Genomic DNA, 22,218 nt, shown 5'->3' on the forward strand with positions numbered 1-22,218 from the left:
AATTCATTGCGTAATTCTTGTACTTGATATGTATGATTTTTTACGACAAATGTCGAAAGATCAAACTTTGAATTTATATTGCCGATCCGAAGAAGTATTTATTACCTTCCATGGCTTTCCAGGTTCAAACTCGGGGACGAGATCACTAAAAGCAGAGCCAGTACCTGGTGGTTGCCAGTCTTTACCATCAGTAGAGTCATTGTTGCCAGCATCAGGCCAACCGCTGTCACCAAGACGGCTTGACCAGGGTGCATCACTTGGGCCAAGCAGTGGATTCATGTTAGGGCTGCTATGTGACTGGGAAAGACCACCAGGCGTTGCTGGTGGTTTGTTGCTGGTGCTACCTGGCGCACGAGAGAATTCACTGTCTGTGTCCTTGTCGAGAGACGGCAGTTTCCACTGATTCAGTCGTGATTGTTGTTGGCTCTGCAATTGAGAATTCCGGTAATATCTTTTTTATTTATTTAATTTTGTGTTACAATAACCGACTGACAGTTAGTTTTCAACTTTATAAATGCCACGGTATTTAGTAACATTATACTAAGTCAAAGCATTAAGGTTAAAATTAGTGCTTTCAATGTGTAGTATGTTAATATACTTGAGTTAATTTTCAGTCTTATACATGAATTATTTACACTATCAGTTATGTATATCAGTTAAAAATAGTGCAGCTAAGTAAATATCGAAGAAACTGCTTAAAACGAACTAAGATTTTTGCATTCGGAAAATTTCTATATTAAATGATATATTGTATATTAAATGGCTTATATATATTATTTGGCAAAAAAATTATCAAATACTGACCACTGGTGGCTCCTTGTTCATAGCGAGATCACTGAAGCTATTTTGTAATGCGCTCATAGGATCATGTACCGAAGGTTTGTAATAATCTGACGGTTGGGACGAGCTGCTCGGATGAGGTTGTTGTTGCTGCTGCTGTGCTTGCTGTTTCATATAAGTAGCCTGTTGCACGGCAATCTGGTTCTGCAGATTGGCGATTTGCTGCTTGGTTTTAGTAATTTGCACGCTGATTTGCAAAACCGTCTGGCTGTTGCCTTTCAGGGAGTTCTGCATGGTGTGCTGTTGATGGAGCTGCTGAAGAACTTTGATCTGTTGCAGTAGTTGATTGAGCAGAATGAGTGTTTGCGGTGCTAATGGCTGATTCAAAATTTGATGATTGAGGTAGCCTTCTTGCACGGCTAATTGAATCTGTTGGACAAGCATACGAAGCTGCTGCGTACTTGGCTGATTCTGTGGCGTTCTAGATGCCTGTTTAACACAAAAATACATTACGTCAGTTCCATTCAGTTGATGAAATGTCTTAGGCAATTTTTTACAATATGATAAAATTTATGAGATATATAAAGCGATAGTATATATAGAAATCCCAGAAACTTTAATCCGTGGCGCTATAATTTTAAAAGTGCTCGGTTTCTGCGACCATTATATTCACCTAACTTGAGACTTGGTGGGAGAAAAAATAGATAAATAATATATTAATGTGCACATTCGTAAGTTCAACATCTACCGTTAGGTTTGGTGGAGTCGAACGAGATGAATGCGAAAAATATATCAAACTACAAGCTCGCATGCAAAAATAAAAAAAAGACAAAGCCACAAATAAGTGTCAAATAAAAAAATCAAAAGCAAACGCATGCATCGAAAAGCCTACTAGAATCACAATAACAGGGCAGAAAAACAAATGAGGAAGATAGACAGATTTGCGATCGAGATGCACTCGTCACAGTTACGAGCAGACGAGCAGAACTTGAGGTTTTTTTACTTCTCCGCAGTATCGTCAAAATAAGGACACACAACTTTCATTATTTGCTTGTTTTTCGTGCGGGTCCCAGTGCGCGCACTTCGGATTAGAGTTGCTCGTTGTGTGTGCGTGTGTGTGCAGGTTTTTTTAATCAAAATGTTCTCACAATTGGCCCTGTAGTCTTCTTCATGAGTTCGAACCTTTTTATGGTTCTTGAGGTGGTTTGTTGTTAGTGTAAGCGGCTGTAGTGTATGTGCGGTAATGTAATGTCGGTACGCGAGGCAAGAAAAATAACTTCGAATTTTATTTGTGTAACGATAAGTAAAAAAAGTATATTAAGCGTGAAAAATAGTAGACAAAAATGGCGGAAATTGCGTAGTTAAACGTGTAAAAAACTTTAATTATTGACAAATCAAATGAAAATATCGTGTGACAAAAGAGAAGTTAATTGTTGAAATTTCACGAGTTTGCGTGCACACGAGAGTAATAAAAGTAGTCGGAGTTATGCAGTGTCGTATACGTGTGTACGTAGGTGTTTTCGCTGTTGTTCACCTGATTAAACGGCGGTTGAGCTTGCGCGGCTGTAGGTGGCTGTTGTTGCTGCTGTTGCTGCAGTTGTACAGCCGCAACCGCTTGTTGTTGCTGTTGTTGTTGCTGTTGTTGCTGCTGTTGCTGCTGCTGCTGCTGCTGGAGCTTGAGGAGGCTAGCGCTAGTGACCGAGGTAGCAGCCGCGGCTGCGGCTACCGCCCCACCAGGCACACCTACCCCCTGTTTGCACGCAAGCCGCATTTTTTTGTCAGCCAGCGTCACACAACACACCACACGCAATAAACTTCCCACGATATGCTCTCGACAATTTTTGATTATCAAAGAGGGGAAATGTAGAGGATCAGTGATCATATTTGACTAAGACTGAAATAGCAGGATTTGTTAGGAGGTTGAAGCCTTTACCCTACGATTCGCTATGTTCACTGCTAGCCCAGTTTCCAATTGCACCGTTGCCCTCGCGATAGTCTACTTGAGAACATTTTTTAAATATCCAAGCAATCTTTTTAATGAGAACTTTAACACCACACGTTAAATTGTTACATGCGTCTTGACAGTCATCGCTTCTAGTCCATCTTAGTATGAAAAGTTTATGTATTGTGTTAGTCGATCAATAGTACATCCCAAAAATTCAATGAAATAAACGTCAAAGCGACGACTGTGTTACCTTTTGAAATACCTTGCATGCTCTCTAATACCCCATTGGCGCAAAAAACGCAAAAGTACTCCAGCCAGACATGTGGAAAATGTATGTATGTGTGTGTATATATCGCGCGCATACGTGCGCGTAAATATTGTGTCTGTTTGAGAGACGTAAATTATATCGGTCTCGTGATTTTGTTTCAAATGTGAAATACAAAACCACAAACATAACCAGAGGAGGATAAAAGGATAAGAGAGCATCACAGAGATGTAATGAGACAGGAGATTTAGAAGCAACCGACGGCTTCAAGGATTTACAAAAGACGCACGCTCTTAAATCCAACAAATCTAGAAACATCTGCTTGAACTTACCGGTGGGAAAGTCATCTGTTGGCTAACATGATTGAAGCGCGAGAATGATTGGCCTCCCGCAGATTGGCTGGTTGGATCGTATCCGGAATGTCCGGTATCATGACGTCGCCACTGATCTACTGAGCGCACCTGACTCAGTAATTCTTGTGCCTCGTCGCGATTCATCTCGCGACTTCGCAGCGCCACTTCAACGTCCTCTTTCTGTTTTATCGCAAAAGTTTAACGTCAATTTTCAGTTTTGAACACGATCGACAATATATCGATTAAACTTAAATACCTTGAAACCCATATCGCACAAATAACGGAACTCCCGGCTGTTCCATATGAGTTCCTTGGTTAGCGCAGGTTTGGCGGTATGTCCCCAATTGGAACTAGGATCCATATCAGTATCAGCCCAATTACTAGCGGGACCACCCATACTGGATGGCTTTTGATGATCCTCCCAACCGAGAGGCTTTCCAGTGCGTGGATCAACGATTTCAGGACCATACCGATTTCTACTGCGCGGTTTGCTTTCAGATGCCCAATCAGCTGGTCCACCGCTTGGTCCATCAGCCCACGAGCCATTGTGACCGCTACCGGCGCCTGGGTGAGTATTCCACATAGGACCGCCACCAGCATTACCGCCACCTCCGCCAACAGACTCGGGTTTCATGTCTGGCTGGCCGCCTGGCATCTGGTTCTGCAGCATACCCGGAGGACACTGCATACCTGGAGAACAAAAACCGCGGTTAAATGCTATCAATATTAAATTTCGAAGTATGATTCCAGTGAAAGAAAAAAAGTGAGTTTTGAACTTACCACCACGACCGAGATTCTGAGCAGGAACGTCTTTCCAATGCGAGACTTTGGCACTTTGCATTGGTCGCTGATTGGCTGCGGGGTTTCCCCACAAACTTGTACCGTCATCGTAATTAGGCATATTCCTACGTTGAGTGGGAGGTGAAGGTTCTTCCCAACCGGAGGGCTTGCCGCCTTGCATCATGTCCTTGGGAGGCTGCGCTGACCACTGATTCATGCTTGGTGGTGTCAGCATCTTTGTCGGCGGGCCACTTGGATGCTGATGGCCCGGAATCTGGTGGTGCGGTGGACCTAAATTAAGATGAATACCATCGTTAATAGTTATATCTTAGATTGGCGATTTCTAGACGACTAATCAAAATATCTGTAAACGCACCTGGTGGTTGGTTCCACATAGCATCAGCACCGGCACCATTGAGTCTACCGGATATACCACCCCGAGGATCACCACGAATCTCGCCTGACATGCGTGGATCACGACTCATAGGGTCAATCACGCGCATATGTTGTTCGCGTGGGTCGAGCGACATGCGATGGTCGCGCGGAATAGCACCGCGCATTTCTCGCGGATCGACCGAGCGGATTTCACGTGGATCACGTGGATCAACTCGTGGATCACCCCAATTGGAACCTGCTTCATTTAAGAAAGAAAGATAATTTAGCACACAGATTAATACATTGTAAAAGTATACATACAAGAGAAGCGTAAATTCGTCGGCAAACATGGAGCTGAAGCCTTTGTGAGTGCTAAGCTTTTTATAAATACATGTATATATATACTTTGCGAATCACGATGTTGGGAAGCAATCGAGTATTAAATGCGAGATTTGACAAGTTACGATAATTTTGAGAAAATTTTTTCGAATGTTACTCCTTCAGAATCGAATGGTCTATTAGATGTGCGGAAAACTGCGAGTTGGAGACAAATTTAATATACGAATATTCAAGCATCAAGAGACTTGCACCATTATGCATAATATTGAAAGATTTTCTTTTTAAATCCGTCATCATACTATTCAAATAGCTAGCGCAGCGATGAAAATTATTTAAATAAGATGGTATTTTGCATTGGAAATGCTGCTAATTAATGATAATCGAATCTCGATTTCAAATTCAATGTTAAAGCATAAACTCGATGCCCTATTGCATTATTATACATCGAATAAATTGCATGTTATGCAGGCGTCAGCGTTCATTGAACCAATTTGGTATCTAAATAATTCGCGAATTGAGCTAGCTAGCGCAATGCTATCAATAAATGAATGAAGCAAAAATATTTTTAATTTAACGCATAGAAAGCAGAACAAATTTTTCTGGTTTCACGGCCATAAGCATAAAAATATCTCTCCGAAGTAAATAGAAAAAAACTGGTACAGGTAAATAAAAGAAAGTGGTAAGCGAATTAGACAAGATTGTGTGTTCATAGGCTCTCACAAAGCCTCCGTACCTCCGGTCGGTGGGGCGGGTGCATTCCACATACCGGTCTGGTTGGCGGAATTGGCACCAGGCCATGGTGCTGCATTGGGTTGACTTGGTGCTGGAGCACCGGTCCACATATTGGATGTGTCAGCGCTGTCATCATCTTCACCCCATGTACCACCAATATTAGTTGATGGGGTATGGCCCCATGGTGCTTTTGCTTGTTGCGGTGGCGGTTGACCGCCGTTACGAAGATTCGTTTCCCAGAGATCTGTGCCGTTGTTTACCGGCGGCTTCCACATTGGTGCGTCCTTGTTCATGATTGGCTCTGGGGATGCTGGTACATCCCAGCTGGTATCCTGATTTACGTGTTGCTGTAATATTTTTCAAAATTAAATTCATATTGCACAATTGTTGTCGCATAGTCAATTAAACTAACGTTCACCATTGACAAATAATCTTAATTTATTTTGACAAATTTACTTCTAGACGAAACGTTAAATGCAGCATGTTAGCTCATCTAGATTCCTAAAGTTAGTTTATAATTGTACATTTATGAATACATGTGTAATGCAAATCTATCAAGACTTAAAAGATAAGTTTGGAAGATAAGTAAAAAAAAATAAAAAGAAATGACAATGAAATTTTGAAAGTTAATGTTAAAATTTGACCACCTGATTTTTTATTTTCTTTCGAATCTAAATGTAATTTCAAGTAAAGTAATATGTAGCAACCAATGTAAGTGACAATGAACAAGTAATTGATAAAGTGAAAAATACTTACGCAACCCCAACCATCAGGACTGAAAAGAACCTCCCTCATGGTATTCAGCTGCTCAAGTTGTTGCTTGGCCGAAGGATTATTTGTAGTTGGAGTTGAGGCAGTGCTCGCAGGCCCTCCTTGGCCAGGATTGTTCATCTGGGGATTGTTATTACCACCAGCTTGCTGCTGATTGGACTGCTGCTGTGGTTGACCTGATTGTTGTTGAGGTGATTGCTGTTGCTGTTGTTGTTGCTGCTGAGCAGATACACTTTGTCCGTTGTTGTTTTGGCCTTGATTACCATTTGGTCCTGGAGCGTTAGTGGGTTTGCTACTGTTCTGTGACCATTGGCCTGTGTTACCGGTGCCTCCACCATTGCCTTGATTTGGTTGAGATTGGTTGTTCGGTTGGGACGTTGGTGGTCCAGATTGTACGTTTGATCCTGCAAAAGAGAAGATAATGAGTTTAACTTGTGAAGTTCGATTACAAATGTTGATATCAAAAGAGTACTAAAGTTTACCTTGATTATTTTGTGGTCCAGGTGGGCCCTGGCCCTGGTTAGGGTTCTGACTGCCCATGTTCCTGGGTCCAGTGACGCTCTGCCAGTTTCCGGGTGGCGGACCAGCTTGTCCCTGGGGCTGCTGATTGCCAGGAGAAGCGTTGTTACCACCAGCGCCAGTGCCACCACTGGCGCCGTTATTGCCGGGCGTGCCCCATCCGGACTGTGCCTGATTGTTATTATTGGTAGTGGTTGGCTGAGCTTGTGCCCAACTAGCTGTGGCGCTACTGTTGAGCGAGCTCTCGCCACCGCCGAGGAGACAGAGGTACGGGGCGATGCCCCAACGTCGCTTGTAGTCGAGGATCTGTTGGTAGCTGGACTTGACAGTAAACAAAATGCCAAGGGCCTCCCTCAGTCTGTCGAGGCTGTTTGCCTGACGTCTCGCCAAGTAGTCGGCCAGGAAACCCCTGCAGTCTTGCACGAGTTCGGATAGAACGACACTCATCGCAGGTACAGTTGTCTGATTGCGTCTATTGTTGCAGTTGTAGTGATTGCGGTTTTCATTGTTGTTGACGTCGATAAGCGTAGGAATGTTGTTGTTATCGCTCTTGCAATTAACATAGATGATGTCAGACTTGTTCTTATCGCTAGGCGTAGACTTAGATAGAGACTTAAGTTTATGAATGATCGCTTGCTCTTGGGAGCTCTTAAAGCTAGTGTTTAGAGGCTCGTTAGACTTATTGTTATTATTCTGAAATGAAAGAGCACCAACAGTACACATTGTTGCTTCGGTACAGCTAATACCATCGATTATTCTCCGCGGAGACTTAGCTTCAACTAATGGAACACATAGTCGCGTTTGCTCGGCGCTCTGTTGCGGCTTGTTGGCGCTGCTGCTGCTCTTCTTCTTATTCTTCTTCTCCTGCATCGATATCATTATCATCTTCGTCGCCGTGGCTTGTTGATCGTCGACAACAACTCGACGATCAGCAGCAGTGACGTTAAGCGTAATGGAAGAACTGGCCCAGAGGCTAGCGCCGCCGCTAGAGACGCTCGAGCTGAGCGATATCACAGACTCGGAGTTATTCGGCTTAAAGTAACTTACATGACTAAGCTTAGCCTTAAGGTTGGCGGCCACCACCACGAAGTGGCCACCCTCAGACTTGGGTATCCTAACTAGGCTAGCTCCCGCTCCGCCCATCTCCTCTCCCTCCTTCTTCATCATCATCATCATCATTATCAACTCTTTTTCCATCCACCTTCTCCTCGAGATTAACGTTAAGCTTAGTACCCTAGGGCTTACAATGCTAAAGCTATCCTTATTATCACTTAACGGCTTACACGTAGACTTAGAGCTAGCGGCTTCTTGGCTGGCCGGATGACCATGACGCGGCTGCTGCTGCGTTACTACTGCCAACTTTTGATGATGATGATTATGTTCTGCATTGTTAAGGTGCTGTTGGTTCATTATCACGCCGACTCGGCTTTGCAATCGCTTCGCATGCTGCTCATGCTTCTTAATTTTATTATTCTTATTGTTTTTTGCATTATTGTTGTTGTTGCTGCTACTGCTGTGGTTGATGACGATTGAGTGGCAGCTTGCCAAGCTTGCAAGCATGGCTGTCGCTGATGATGATGTTGAGACTACTGCTGCCGATTGAGCCGAAGACGAGCGCACACCGGCCGAGCCGAGCTCACCTACAAAGCATCAATAACACAATTAGCTATTGGCTCTACTTTTAATTCTTGCTTTCTAATCTTTGCATCGAAGTATTAAAAAATCGTTTTAAAAACAATGAAATTACAAAAATCTTACGCGTCTTCAAACTAATAATTGCCTAATACTTTGCGAAAGTAGCCATGAAAAAGTATTAAAAGTAATTTTGGAATAAAAAATTATACTCTACACACTACGCGGAAAGATTATTTTTATCAGTGTTGTTCACTGTACAAGCAGCATGCTCTCTGCCTCGCGTCCAAAATAGATGCAACCGTACGATAATAGATCTCTCCCTACTTAAAAATAAAGTATCCCGTCAGCTTTAGAGTAACGTTCCCAAACTAAAAAAGCAGTTCTATTACTGATTGAAAAAAAGGCAATAAGGCAAACGACAGATAAAATAAGTGACGCGAATATACGGCTGACTATCAATTCATGCAATATATTCATCTCAGCCTCTTGTCTTTAGAAAAAAATACCACGATTCGTACCAAGAGTGATATTTTGTACGAATTAACGTGATAGAATTATTATTTATTTATAAACGCAAGCGAAAGGAATGGAAGGATGGCATTGTACCAGAATGGCGTGACAGGACGGTTGAGAAGTCATTGGCGGCGGTAGCTTCGGGGTGGCTGGTAGGTGCTGCCATCGTGTTGCTGCTGTTTATGAATTCGATATCACAGTACCCAGCGTCTTCTGGTCCTTTCCCCTCCCCCACCCCACTCAGACTGCTTCCCTCTAATACTAATACATCCCCCTACGAGAGAAAAAAAACAAAGTGTCATTCTTGTATTCTCATGAATTTCATTTTCGTTCGTATCAGTTGAAAAGACATATTTCTCTTACCTTGGAATTTTGTACGAAGGCATTTGTTTCGGTAGAAATCTCATGTGAACTAGAATTGTGTGGAAACATTGGGCTCAGTTCTTCTTTGGCAGGCAATGCATAGAAACCAAGATCTGCAAAATTGATAATCATTAAGTAGAAAGCAGACGAGTTTATGACTTTGCTAAAAAATGTTTTTCAAGATATTACCTTGTGAATTATCGCTGTCAGTGCACTCCTAGCTCCATGCCAGTAGAGATCTGGAAAAAGAACACAAAAACTGCATTATAATAAAAAAAAATACTTATTCGAATCGTTCTCGCGGAAACTTATATATGTATGTAATTAAAATTCTCAAAGAATGCCTCGTCAAGTGTATATTATGTGTGCCGGCTCAACAATAAAAATTCCACAATACAATCAACTCGGAAATGGATCGTAAAAAAATTATAAAGACATACGCTCGTAACATGTCGATCAGATGAAAAAAGATAAGCACAGTTTTCGCCAATCCAGACGCGACAATGTGTCTGTACATGTACGTTCCCTTTGCAAGTAGTACAGTTGCACCGAGCATACAAACAAAACGTACATGCTCCCCAAACTCGTGAACGTCGAAGAAAGAAAAGAAAACGAGAGCGAATTCAAGGTCCGAGGGTTACTTGCTTGCTTCAGCTAAGGGGGAAGAAAAGCGCGCGCGCGAACAAACTCCAGGTGTCTCTTTCCCCTCAGGTATGGATGATGTATCGTGTATACAATGTATTCGAGAAAATAAAAAAAAGAGGGGGATGCTTTTGCTCGCCTGCCGTTTGCATGCTTTTTCTTATTGGCTGAGTAATATTGCGTCTCATTTTTTACAATGTTATTCGAAAAATTAATATCATCGCAATGTGCAGAGGAATTGGTTGATTAGAGGGAATGTTTTTTTAAATGAAAATTGCTGAAGATATCACGAGCATTTTGACATTCACGGGATACTAAAACCAACTATTTCCGAAGCCTCGTTATTATCTGTACAAATTGTCAACTTACAATACTATTGCACACTACTTGTCGATCAACATTTCGTTCCACAATCGTACATCCCATGCAGTGAAGCTCATATTAAAAAAATCGTATTGCTTATGAATTCGATAAAAATGGTATAATGATTTTCACAAAAGGCAACTATCAAGATTGGCCTACGAAAACTCGGCGTCACGTTGTTATACACAAAAAAAGATTCCAATACTGGAGGGGCCAATGAGAGCGACAAGGCTTCACCGGGTCTCGACTCATAAGCTAATCTCCGTAAAGCCGTGTGCATTATGCGTGCCAATGTGCAGCGGAAGCGAGTCTACATCACTCGCCCTCTCCGCACATTACGTTTGATTCTTTTTTTATTCGCTCGATTAAGGTGAATCTGCAGTCGCGAGGCTTTTGCAGATTTCAATGCTTCGCCAGAATAATTTGGTTTTTTTTCTTCTATTTTTGATCTTTTTCTGTCTGTGTGGTATTGATAACTGAAATATTAAGTTACTAGCTATGTCGATAGGCATAGATTATTTTATTTTTTTGCTTTTTAAAATTAACCACTTCGCATTGTATTTCTTAATAACGAATTGTGTTATTCGAGGAATTTTTAGCTCGACTTTCACTGAAACGGGCTAATAAAAAATTAATTGTATTGCACTCTCTTAGTAAGGCTAATTGAATTTCAGCTTTCCGAACTACGCACTACTTTTATTTACCTACAAGCTCAATGCAAATTTAAGTGTCAAAAATTATTTACTCAAGGATGTCTCAACCATTCTAAATTATCCGCGATTTTGCATGCTCCACTTTGAGGTACAATGACAGCAATTTACCCGTCAAAATAATAACTATGCTATTCGGCGCATTCGTATTTTCAACAGAAGAAAAAATTTATATTATTTCGTCGTGGACAGTGTATTTTCGTTTAGAGATAATTTATCCACCGAGAAATACTAAAAAACGTAGTAAACGCCCGATATATACGCTGTACTACTCACAGCACTGGCCTGGTCGACGTAACAGATTGAGTTTCAGCCTTTCAAACTATACTTTGAGAGCGCGGCGCACGCACACGCACACGCGCGCGCACACACACACACACACACACACACACACTCTCTCACGCGCGCGCGCGCATACACCACACAACCATACTCTTTCACTCTTAACATTCTAAGCTACCTTGTTGGCTCGCTCGTGTGCGCCCAATTGTATGTAAATCTCCTATCGAAATTTACCGAATTTTTACGTTGTAAATTCTTTAGAAATAAGCTATATCCAATCTAAATGTCTACACACTCAGTATACAGGCGCACGCACACTTGACAAGAAATTCCAAGGAGTAGCGAAAAATTATACGTTTTCGCGAATACATTTTCAACGGCGACGACAACTACGCTATCTTCTACGCCTGCCTCTCTCACTCACTTACTCTTTTTCGATAAAAGAAACTTGTGAAACGAGTGCGAGATAAGGCGCTTTCGACATCCCACATTCACACGCGAGAGAAAGAGAGAGAGAGAGAGAGAGAGAGAGAGAGAGAGAGAGAGAGAGAGAGAGAGAGAGAGAGAGAGCGCACAGGCACGTATACACATACACACACGTACACTTAGTAAGGAGCCCCCGCGAAGCTACGCCACTGTGTAGAGAGCTTGACGAGGAAAAACGGTCTGCTGCTGTCTGATCGATTTCTGTCGGCAAACAATATCGCGATTCCTAGCGTCATTTCGTTAGATAATCAACTCACGGCGACGAAGGCGTAGACGTAGTAGTCGCGCGAGGATGTTAATACAATAGTATTCTTGAGCTGAGTAGAAAAAACCGAATCAGCATCGAGGTACGACGCGAATTCGGACGGACAGCCACGTAAGCGCCATCTCGTAGCTCCTTTCACTCGCAGCAGTCCCGCTCCGCGCACCAACTTGCCTTTTTTACTCTCTACTCGTCACCTGCACACCACTCCACTTTTACACAACGCGACACACACTCTTCGTCGGCCTCGTAAGGCTCTAATTATACAGGAACTAATTCGTTGCTTGTTTCTTTTTTTCATAACCCCGTAGAAGGTGATTATTGAAAACTTACGCTTGATGCCCCGAAGAACAGACAGTCTCTCTATCTCGTATCCCGCGCGGAGTCGCGTCCGCACTGAGCGACTGTGCTTGGCGGCGGCTATTCTCGCCAGCGGTGCTCCTCCCCCTCTCTCTCATTCTCTCTCTCTCTCTCTCTCTCTCTCTCTCTCTCTCTCTCTCTCTCTCTCTCTCTCTCTCTCTCTCTCTCTCTCTCTCTCTCTCTCTCTCTCTCTCTCTCTCTCTCTCTCTCTCTCTCTCTCCCCTCTCTTGAACTTACGCACGCACTATACACTCGATGCTCAGCGCGCGCGCGTGTGTGTGTGTGTACTACAGTGTCTGCGCGAAAAAGAAAAAGAGAGAGAGAGAGCATAGAGAGCAACAATTTGCCGAGTATATAACTGAAGAAGTAGGGGGAGAGTGCTGATTAATTCAACCGAATGGTAACGCACCACTACTTTTTCGTTTTCTGTCTGCTGCACGTGCGATTTTTTGTTGCCTCATTACGCGACTGACATTTTTTCTACTTTAACAATATTGCCGAAATAAGGGAGGTCGTACTCCCGTTTTTTAATGCATTATTATCGAGTCACTTTTTCCTACAATGTTGTGCACAAATATTTATAAACATTCAGCTGTTACCTTGCTCGTTAATAAATACGTTGTTAATAAGATTTTTAGAATGAGTCGAGCAACTGTGCCGTTTATACATATAATTAATGTCAAGAAGATTTTTAATTTTTATGAAATTGAATGATCAATCAGTTGTAAATTCTTCTCCATCGATCCGGTTATTTTTTAAGTTTTCTTGCTCAAAACTCTCATAAAGTTGAGATCGATTAATAAGGGAAGCGCAAGAACTCTTGGTGCATTACGAAATTATAATTGTACACTTTACACGCTACAAAGTTTTCGCCTTGAAACTTGGACCGCCTTGTTAAACAAGCTACTCATGCACATATGTATACCCGATGAACATGTGCGTATCTCCAGAAAAACTACTTTGCAGCAGCGTGTGTATTCTTCTCTAGGTCAACTTGTTATTGAAGATACTATATACTGTATATTAATACTGCAAAAACACTTTTCATCGTGTGTGCATCATATTACCACAGCCCGAGTTGCTCGCACTAAAGAGCATATTCGCGCCATCTTATTCTTGTCTACGTATCGTATTTCGTGCCATGCACAACTCACTATTATGATACAAAGAACGAACTTTTTTCTGCAAAGTATAAAATAATGATACTTGTATCTTTTTTTCATTGCGTATAAGCATCTTTTATTATATTATTATGATTATTACCATGCTGTCGTCGGTGGTAAACAAATATACCGTTTCATTACTTGGTCACCCTTAGTGCTTCCAAGCCGATCTTTTATTTATAAAACCCTCTTTTATCCAACCCATCATAGTTTTCATAAATATACAACACATCTTATTTGCATACTAACATCCCGCAGCATGTGCATTTTTCTTGATAGAGTACTGACTTGAACAAGAAAATGGGACACAAAGTCCAAACACCATCGACTGATGCTGCCAAATCGAATAAGATATTATAAACAAGGGTGTACCGTAGTTTCCGCACAAGTGTTAGAGAGAGACAGAGAGAGAGAGAGAGAGAGAGGCCCCGACATCGGAAATTATTGATCGCGACACTCGCCTCGATGTATATACGTGTGTACTTTTTACGAAGTGGATATATAGACTGGCATTAGCCGAGGACGGTGCGGTGTGTATAGCATGCATCGGATGAAGACAACTTTGTGGACAACATTGTCATTCGGAGCTACGATTATTTGAATGGTGGTGACAATGCGTGCATTGATAAAGGTTGCATCGGCCTTTTTTCCCGTCGCAATCCACGAGATCCATGAGAGTCCTTTTTTGGACTTGTTGCACGAAAAAAAAAACTTTGTTCTACGTGAAAATCGATGCGCGAGAAAATCCATCAATAAAGAGACTATTTGATTGTAGGTACGTATGTACCGTACGCGTATAAAGGCAGTTTGCGCGTATATTCCTTCCGAATCTAGTTCACGTGCTGTTTTATATTCCCTTTGTCCCTGGATCTCATCCCCCTCCCCTTTCTTTCCTGCTCTCCCTTGAATTTTCTCTCGAGTTTGCTCTGATTCTTTCATAATGGTTTGGGTTCTTTATTGAATCGAACGATCTCTTTTTTTCTTTTTTTTTCGATGCTCGATTACCTTACGGGAGGTTTGAGCCGTGCTATAGATAGATGTTTTTTTATCTTGATCCAACGTCCGTTCGAATTTCCTACCGGACGAGAATACGTGTACGCGCGGAGGGAAAACTAAAGTTGCAAAAAATCGAATTTTTTAAAGACTTGGTAAATAAATATGGACGACTGCGGTAACGCATCTGTTATAAATTATAATCAACACCAGCTTCATGATTAAGAAAATACCCCACGTACTCGAATAAACAGCACTTGCGTACGTATGTAGTATTGTATACGTCTACTTTATATAGCCATTCGCTTTCTCCGCTCTATTATCCCTTTTTATCATCGCGCACCCCTCGTTCTCTCTCTCTCTCTCTCTTTTTCTCTCGGACCTTTTTTCAAACGCGCTGACCTCCTTATATATACGCGTGTCTGCATTTCCCAGGTTTCCCTCCTTTTTCCTTTGATTCACATATAACAACGACATTTTATTCCTTCTTAATCTCTATATTCATATAATTATTACGTTTAGATATAGACAAGTTTTCTGGTGAGTATATGTACATGGATTGATGATGGTTTACACCTGCATATGACAATGTCGATACTTCAGTACAAGGTGTAAAGTGATGATAGGTGAATCGACTTGTGAGATATTTATTTGATAGATGTGGACGATTTGGGATTTACGTGAATAATGTACGATAAAAAGTAGGCAATAAAGTGGCCCAGAGATAAAAATAGATAGAAAGGAAGGTGCGGAAGGATAAAAGTTTACCCATTAGCTTTCGTAAACAACATCACTTTTTGTGTACGAATAGATTTTCCGAATCAAGTTGCTATTATAACTGATGATTAATTCATTGACGAATACGATAAAACTTTTATATTTGAGTATTTGTCAACGACCACCGAGTGAAAAATATCAAGGCTTCTGTTAGTCCAACTAAGTTTCACTGAAAGTTTGTCCATTCAATGAGAGAAAGAGAAAGAGCTGTAATTAAAGCCAAGAAAAAACTAAAGAGTGACATTTCGGTGGTGCGATCGTAAATCGAAACCAAGTTGATCCATTCAGCAACTGCAGATTTCATTAGAATTAATCGTCATTCATCGTAGGCAAATCGATTGCAATGTCAGTAGTTGCGCGTGCGTTCACTTTACTTTGCAAGCTCGTCGCTTCTCTCTCTCTCTCTCTCTCTCGACAACGAACAACGCGGCTGTAAAAAGAAAGCAGCTCGCGCGTCCCTTGGTACAACTACTACCAGTGTCGGAGCTGCACAAGCGCCAGAAATCGATCCAGCGGGTGGCGACGGCAACAGGAGGGAGGCCACCACCAGTGTCGAGGAGGAGACAGGGTCTCGTGTCGCGCTTACGTCCTTTTTCGGTATCTGTATGCTGTTGCTGGGTGCAAAAATATTCTTTCCGTTTTTACTATTTCACAATTCGATATACGATACATTAAACATACAAATCGTCGGATCAACAAGTTGTTCCTTTTCAGAAATAATATGCAATGAGCTTTACTCGACCATTTTTTTTTTCTCGAAATTAACAGGAAATCGAATTTTAGATTCCAATTGCAATAAGAAAATTATGCGAGTGATAATGAAAATCCAGGAGGAGTACATTGCTTGCCGACGAGAAATTGTAGGTCAAAGGAAGGTCATCTGTGGGCAAACATAATTTTCGATGTTGGCGTGGAACACAACACACGCGCGCGAGAGCGTACTTGGTCGGCTCATGCACACGTTAAAACCACGTGCTCCGTAATGAAAGGACGCTTTTCGCGAGTGTAAGCAAACCAGTCATTCTCCGCATTGCTTGCGCGCCTATTCCTTTCATTAATTTTAAATTGCGCTCTGCCTTCCGATGTATTTGCTTGTTTGTTTGCCTCTGTAACCTGGTGCGTTTGCGCTTGGCCAAATTTCCATTGCACAATTTTATTGTTATGACCTATATTACGAGTTGTGCGTTGATATTATTTGGTATTTTTGCGGTCTACGAGTGCGATAATACTGCTCTCGGAAAACTTTATGGTATTATGCTTTATTACTTTTTGACCCGTCGACAGACACCTACCCCAGTTAAGAAAGTGATTATAAGGACTTTTGGTGTCGTGGATAACAAATCTTAAATCAAATTACGGATATGGAAAAAAATATTTCTACAACAAAATATGTAATTTTTTTATAAACAAGCGAAAGAGCATTTTATTAAACACGTATTATAAAGATACACATGAAGTGTATATATCTAAAAAATATTTCGTCCACGCCATGGAAAAACTCGACTTAGTTCTAATGAAAAAAAAGCAATGTTTTTTCGCTTACATACAAGACTTTAGACAGAACAACATTTCTTAAAGTTGCTGACTTTAAAAAATAATGTTCAGTCAAAAAAACGTCCGAGTGTATGAACGCATTAATTTTGTTTGAAATTACGCTAATTTTCAAACGCTTTCGACGGTGATTGTGACAAATCTTGATAGAATTGCTATCGATTCTTAATGAAGCAATTGAACCGAACTAAGCTAAGAAAATCAACCCAGTCGTATATTTCAATGCTGCTTTGAATGTTTTTAATATTTTGTTGGTTTTAATTAAAGGTAATCGTTGTTTTTAATAAAAAGACTGATCGTTTGGATATTTCCTAATGAGTGTAAGCTACAAATATGCAAGTCTTGAACGATAAAAAAAATAAAGGCAACACGCATCCTCTTTGGAATCAGCGAATATAAAGCATCTAATTTTTCTCAAAATCACACAATCATATCTCGCTCTGTTTCTTGCACTGACTATTACGTAACGCGAATAACAACGACGGCATGGAATTCTGCCCCTCCTGTTGTCGCGTTTCCCAGCCAATTTCATTGTATTTATCTCCGTCTAGCTCTCTCACTCCGCAAGCCTTTCTTAAATATATGCAACGAGTGGGTTGATAAGATGATCCATGGACGAGCGAATTTTCGGCACGTGCGTCTCCTGCTTGTGCGATCGCTATATAAAACAATGTTTAGCCTGGCAACAAGCTAGAGAGAGAGGGAGATCAGTATATGGCGGGACAAGGTCGCCTTCACCCCCCCCCCCCTCCTATATTTCTCTCGCGCGCCGAGAGATAAAATAGCCGTCATCGTCGCGTATTATACGCGTGTATATGCTATTTATTACGACACTCAAACGCTGCGCGTGTGACTGCGGAGGAACCAGGAAGTTGTTCGCATTTCAGCAGGCTGTTTCAATGCCAGTGCTGGCATCCCGGCAGAACTGGTCAAGTCGCCTTTTCGTGATTTCAAGATATTCAAGTTTCAAGACCAAACAAACGATTTCTGATAATCGACATCCAGCCACAATTGTCTGGATTTCGTTTCAAATAATTTCCAACACTGCACCCAAAGTTTCTCCAAAGCGTTGTTTAGCCTGTTATTTTCAAACGACTGCGCATTGTCATCGATTTAACTTAGCCTGCATCAGAGTATCTTTGGCGAGCATGACTGAGATATTTATCAGTGATACACATGACTTAGCGGTGGCTTGTAATTTTATAAGAATAGTTTCTTTATGATGGACACGTTTACGACGTTTGATCAATTTAACCAATAAAGCCTAAAACAACTTTTGCGAAACATCCCAACTTATTATACGTCGTGATTAATTATTGTAGGTTCTAGAACTTTTCAACCTTTTATATTTTCCAAATATCTAATATTGCAAAAGATTCATCTTTTATCGCCTGCGAATACAGATTTTGAGACTGAATACGGATTTGAGTCAAATTTTGCATGGTGATTTTCCGAGGTATGGATTTAACTTTAACCTTGCTGTCTCATACCTCCAAAGAGATCTACTTATATTGCACTAATTCAGCGTTAACTCAATTTTTATAAAATTCAAACTTGGCCTATGACACTGGCAAACCATACATAAATATTATCTATCTACGTGTCGAATTTTCTTTGTTTACGCAATCTACGCACAACAGATTTTTATCGTAGTTTTTTCGCTGACGACTAAAAATACATACGTGTTCGCCCAAGAGAAATAGGTTAATTTCTAGCGAAATTGTGTGTATACTCCTCCGGCGACACGTGTGCACATAACCGATACTACATAGGCGAGACCTCAAATATTAATTGAAGCGACGATGAGTAATGCCAGCAAAGGTCCAAATTAAGTTTTTGTCCGCGGCTGCCTGACGAATTTCCATTGATCAGTAATCAATAGGCTGATCGAACAATGCTGCTGGGAGTGTTTTGTTTGCTCAATGTGCTCAAATTTGAACAGGGGCATTATAACAAGAGAAATTCGCAGGAGAGAGCAGGAAGAGAAAGAAGGTGAACGTAGCCACACGTAGACTGTACGCCAATCGTTGGACAATGCACGAGTTGGCTTGCCGTCTAATACGATCGCTCGGCAAAGCTAAACGGGCATTCGGGAATATCTACCTGGCGAAAACAGAAGAAAGCCGACCTTGGTGGTAGAGACCGAACGCGCTCGTCAAACAAACGGTCTCGCGCGCGCGCGCGCGCGGCCGCTCGGAGGAGAGAAGGCGCTGCTTCGAAAACGAGACGATTGGCTAAATATCTCATGGTTTGGCGTGCGAGAGAGAAAGAGAGAGCGGAGGCGAAAGTCCACCTTGCGGCGCAGAAAAGCCCAAAGGAAAAGAGCCACACACGCGCGCGCTCCTCGCGAGACCGCATTCCTCAGGGGGCGATCGCCTGTGCGCAGCTCTCCATGCCGCACGTCTGTGTGTGACTGTGTGTAGTGTGCCCATGCCACAGAGAGAGGCGGACTAAACCACACAGGCATATGTGTACGTGTGTGCGCGAGTGTGTAGACACACGTACACACTGGACGCGCTGATTATTTTAGAGACTACTGGTGGTTGGCCTATTCTTTGCCTGTGTGTCCTCTCTGCAATCGCCGATTTTTTTCACAACATTTATGGGATCAAATTAGTCTTCCTGGTGTTTAAACTTACAAAGAAATGCAAAACTAAACATCAAATGAAATTCAAATTGTTCACTAAGATAAAATTGTTTCACAAAGCAGTCACCGCCGTATTTTTCTGTACGAATAATTACAAGACCTTAATTTTTTATAATTGTAAAAGCAAATATACGAGTGTTACTATTGACCAAGCAACAAAGAACAAGACGGAAGCCCAGCTACACAAGTATTAAAATTCGCGCAACGTCAAATAAATTGATGAATCGAATTTGTACGCCCCTTCCCCTTTTTTTACAAGCTTGCGTCAGAGCGCCAAAAATCGAGATCTTTTTTTTCTTTTTCTTGTCGGAAATAGTTACTTAGTCACCGCGAAATTTCCCCAACCCTAGCAAATCAATTTGAAACCCATATCAATGCGGTGGCACAATATACTACTGGCTCAGCAACAAATCGACAGAAAAATAAGAAAAAAAAGAGATAGAGGCGGCGGGTCAACGAACAGCCCGCGAAATGCCGTCTTCTCTCTCTCTCTTGTACCGACGCTGCCTGCCTGCTTTCTTTCCGTCCTCGTTATAGAACGCGTGTGTAAGAGCGTGTGCCTCGGCTGGATTTTCATTCATGAGCGACAATTGAGGTCATTTTGTAAAAGGCCTCCTCTTCCGCATTGGAATCCGATTTCCTTTGCAGAATGCCTCTCCTCACTACTATACATGCTAATTATACGGAGCTTATCAATTTCAGACACAACGTTTACCATGTGCAGTGTGTTACGCAAGGAACGCTGGGCAAATGTTGTTAACGTTTGTACGCAGCTTATGCATAACTATTAATCGTGACTGTTCAATATTTAGGGTGAGCTGAATTAATGATTGGATGACATTGTTGCTGCCGCACGATTAGATTCAAAATTATACTTATACGTTTTTTCGACAGACAGTTGAAAAAATTATTTGATTGATTTAGCTTGTAGAGTTTGCAATTCTAACAAAGAGTTGATGCTTCGTTTTCATGTAGATAGCTTTGCTTGAGTGATCGTTCAAATTTATTGATAGCTCAATGGAAATTTACACAAATACAACGTCACTTCTCTCCCTCTTCCTCCAACGGAAGATTATTTCATAACGTATGCACCATTTACGGAAGTGATTTCTTAGATCATCGAGAATAATATTTTTAATTAAACATTCATAGTCGATTCATGAAATGAAGAATAATAATGAACTTCTAATAAACTGTTGCAATTATTTTTAATCAGAAAACAAATAAGAATTTTCAGAATGAAACGTGTTTGCTCAGTATACGTTATACAGTTGGCTGAGACAAATACGTGAACGCAAATTATTTCCATGCGATCACTCTGCGTAAAAAAATCATATCACCACGATAAAGATTTATGAATAATCACAATAAAGTTTACAATCCTTTCTCCAATGAAATCGTAACATCTTGTGTTTTCGCGATAAAAAAAGAAGCATGTGCTCGACAGACAGACTACGACCCAGTTGGCACAGTTTGGCGGAAGAGCGAGACACGCGGAGTAATCACCAATTTTTTATGGACTACCTTTTACAATTTGAAGTATACGTTTATTTTCGACTTTCACCTCTGTCGCATCAAGGTATCTATAACAATGGCACACACGAACGTTATTCAATCGAAAAAAACATCGAAAAAACAAACAATGAACAACGGAATATATGCACGCACCAAAAAAAGGAATGATCGTAAAATAGAGGTTATGTCAGCGCGAAGAGACTTACCTTCATGAGGCTACGAACTACGGCAGCTGTGGGCTCTCGTATTTGAAGAAAGAGAATGGGGAAAAAGTCTTGCACTTATCACAATTTTTAAAAGAGAGAACGGCTGTTATTATTGTTGACCGTTCAACAATTGATATATCACACGTATATATATAATACGTACACTAAAACACGCACACACACACTTTGTGGGATGACGAGACGCGCGCGTTTCTCGACGCCTCTCAACTCTCAACTACTATACACAAGCTGCTGCTCCTGAGCGCGAACGCTCTTTAGCTGCAATCTGCCAGAGTCGAGAGAGCCCGTCCGTCGACGCTCTGCCTGCTTTTAGCTACCGCGCTATGCTACATACATACTATGTGGGGGGACGCACGCGGCACGGAGCAACATGGAGACGCTTGGTTTTTTTTCCTACTCAAGCTTTTTCTGCATTCTCTGCCGCTTCATCACAATTCATCTTGATATAACTGGCTATATGAAATTTTATTGTACTTAGTTTTTTTTACATACGTTTGATAGCGACAAACTTTCTTAAATTATAAAAGCTGATCCAAGCTGATTGTAAAATCGCAGGTGTTTATACGTCTCATGACGTCACGTCAGCTCAACGGAGGCGCACAACCGTGCACGTGAACAGCTGAAATGTTTTTTTTTCTCTGCTCTGGCCAATGGGTTGGCCAAGGATATGATTACACTATGTAAATTTAATGCTGAATTTTATTTTTTATAGACGCTTAACATTGCCGAATTCATAAAACAAAGTACATAATCATAGTAAATCAATGTTGAAAAAAGCAAGAGGGAAAAAGGAGACAACTAGCGACACCTAACAATGAAATGTGGTAATCTCCGAAACTAATACTGATCACTGATGCTACTGATACTATA

At 41.4% G+C, this 22,218-nt stretch overlaps 1 protein-coding gene across 1 annotated transcript in view; it reads right to left on the reverse strand.

Annotated features, from left to right (window-relative positions):
* LOC131666402 (protein Gawky) overlaps positions 1-12,503 on the reverse strand; it is a 37,375-nt gene extending 24,872 nt beyond the window's left edge. Inside the window, 14 exon segments of the mRNA XM_058939049.1 lie at positions 106-426; positions 805-1,269; positions 2,315-2,530; positions 3,323-3,523; positions 3,600-4,033; positions 4,124-4,414; positions 4,500-4,754; positions 5,571-5,916; positions 6,326-6,744; positions 6,823-8,499; positions 9,101-9,310; positions 9,358-9,483; positions 9,560-9,609; positions 12,449-12,503. Coding sequence (XP_058795032.1) covers positions 106-426; positions 805-1,269; positions 2,315-2,530; positions 3,323-3,523; positions 3,600-4,033; positions 4,124-4,414; positions 4,500-4,754; positions 5,571-5,916; positions 6,326-6,744; positions 6,823-8,499; positions 9,101-9,310; positions 9,358-9,439 — 4,917 coding nt within the window. The 5' untranslated portion in view covers positions 9,440-9,483; positions 9,560-9,609; positions 12,449-12,503.
* Between the last annotated feature and the right edge of the window lie 9,715 nt (positions 12,504-22,218).

Source organism: Phymastichus coffea, unplaced genomic scaffold, assembly GCF_024137745.1.
Source record: "Phymastichus coffea isolate CEN01 unplaced genomic scaffold, Cenicafe_Pcof_1.1 PCOF00058, whole genome shotgun sequence".
NCBI classification, from domain to species: domain Eukaryota; kingdom Metazoa; phylum Arthropoda; class Insecta; order Hymenoptera; family Eulophidae; genus Phymastichus; species Phymastichus coffea.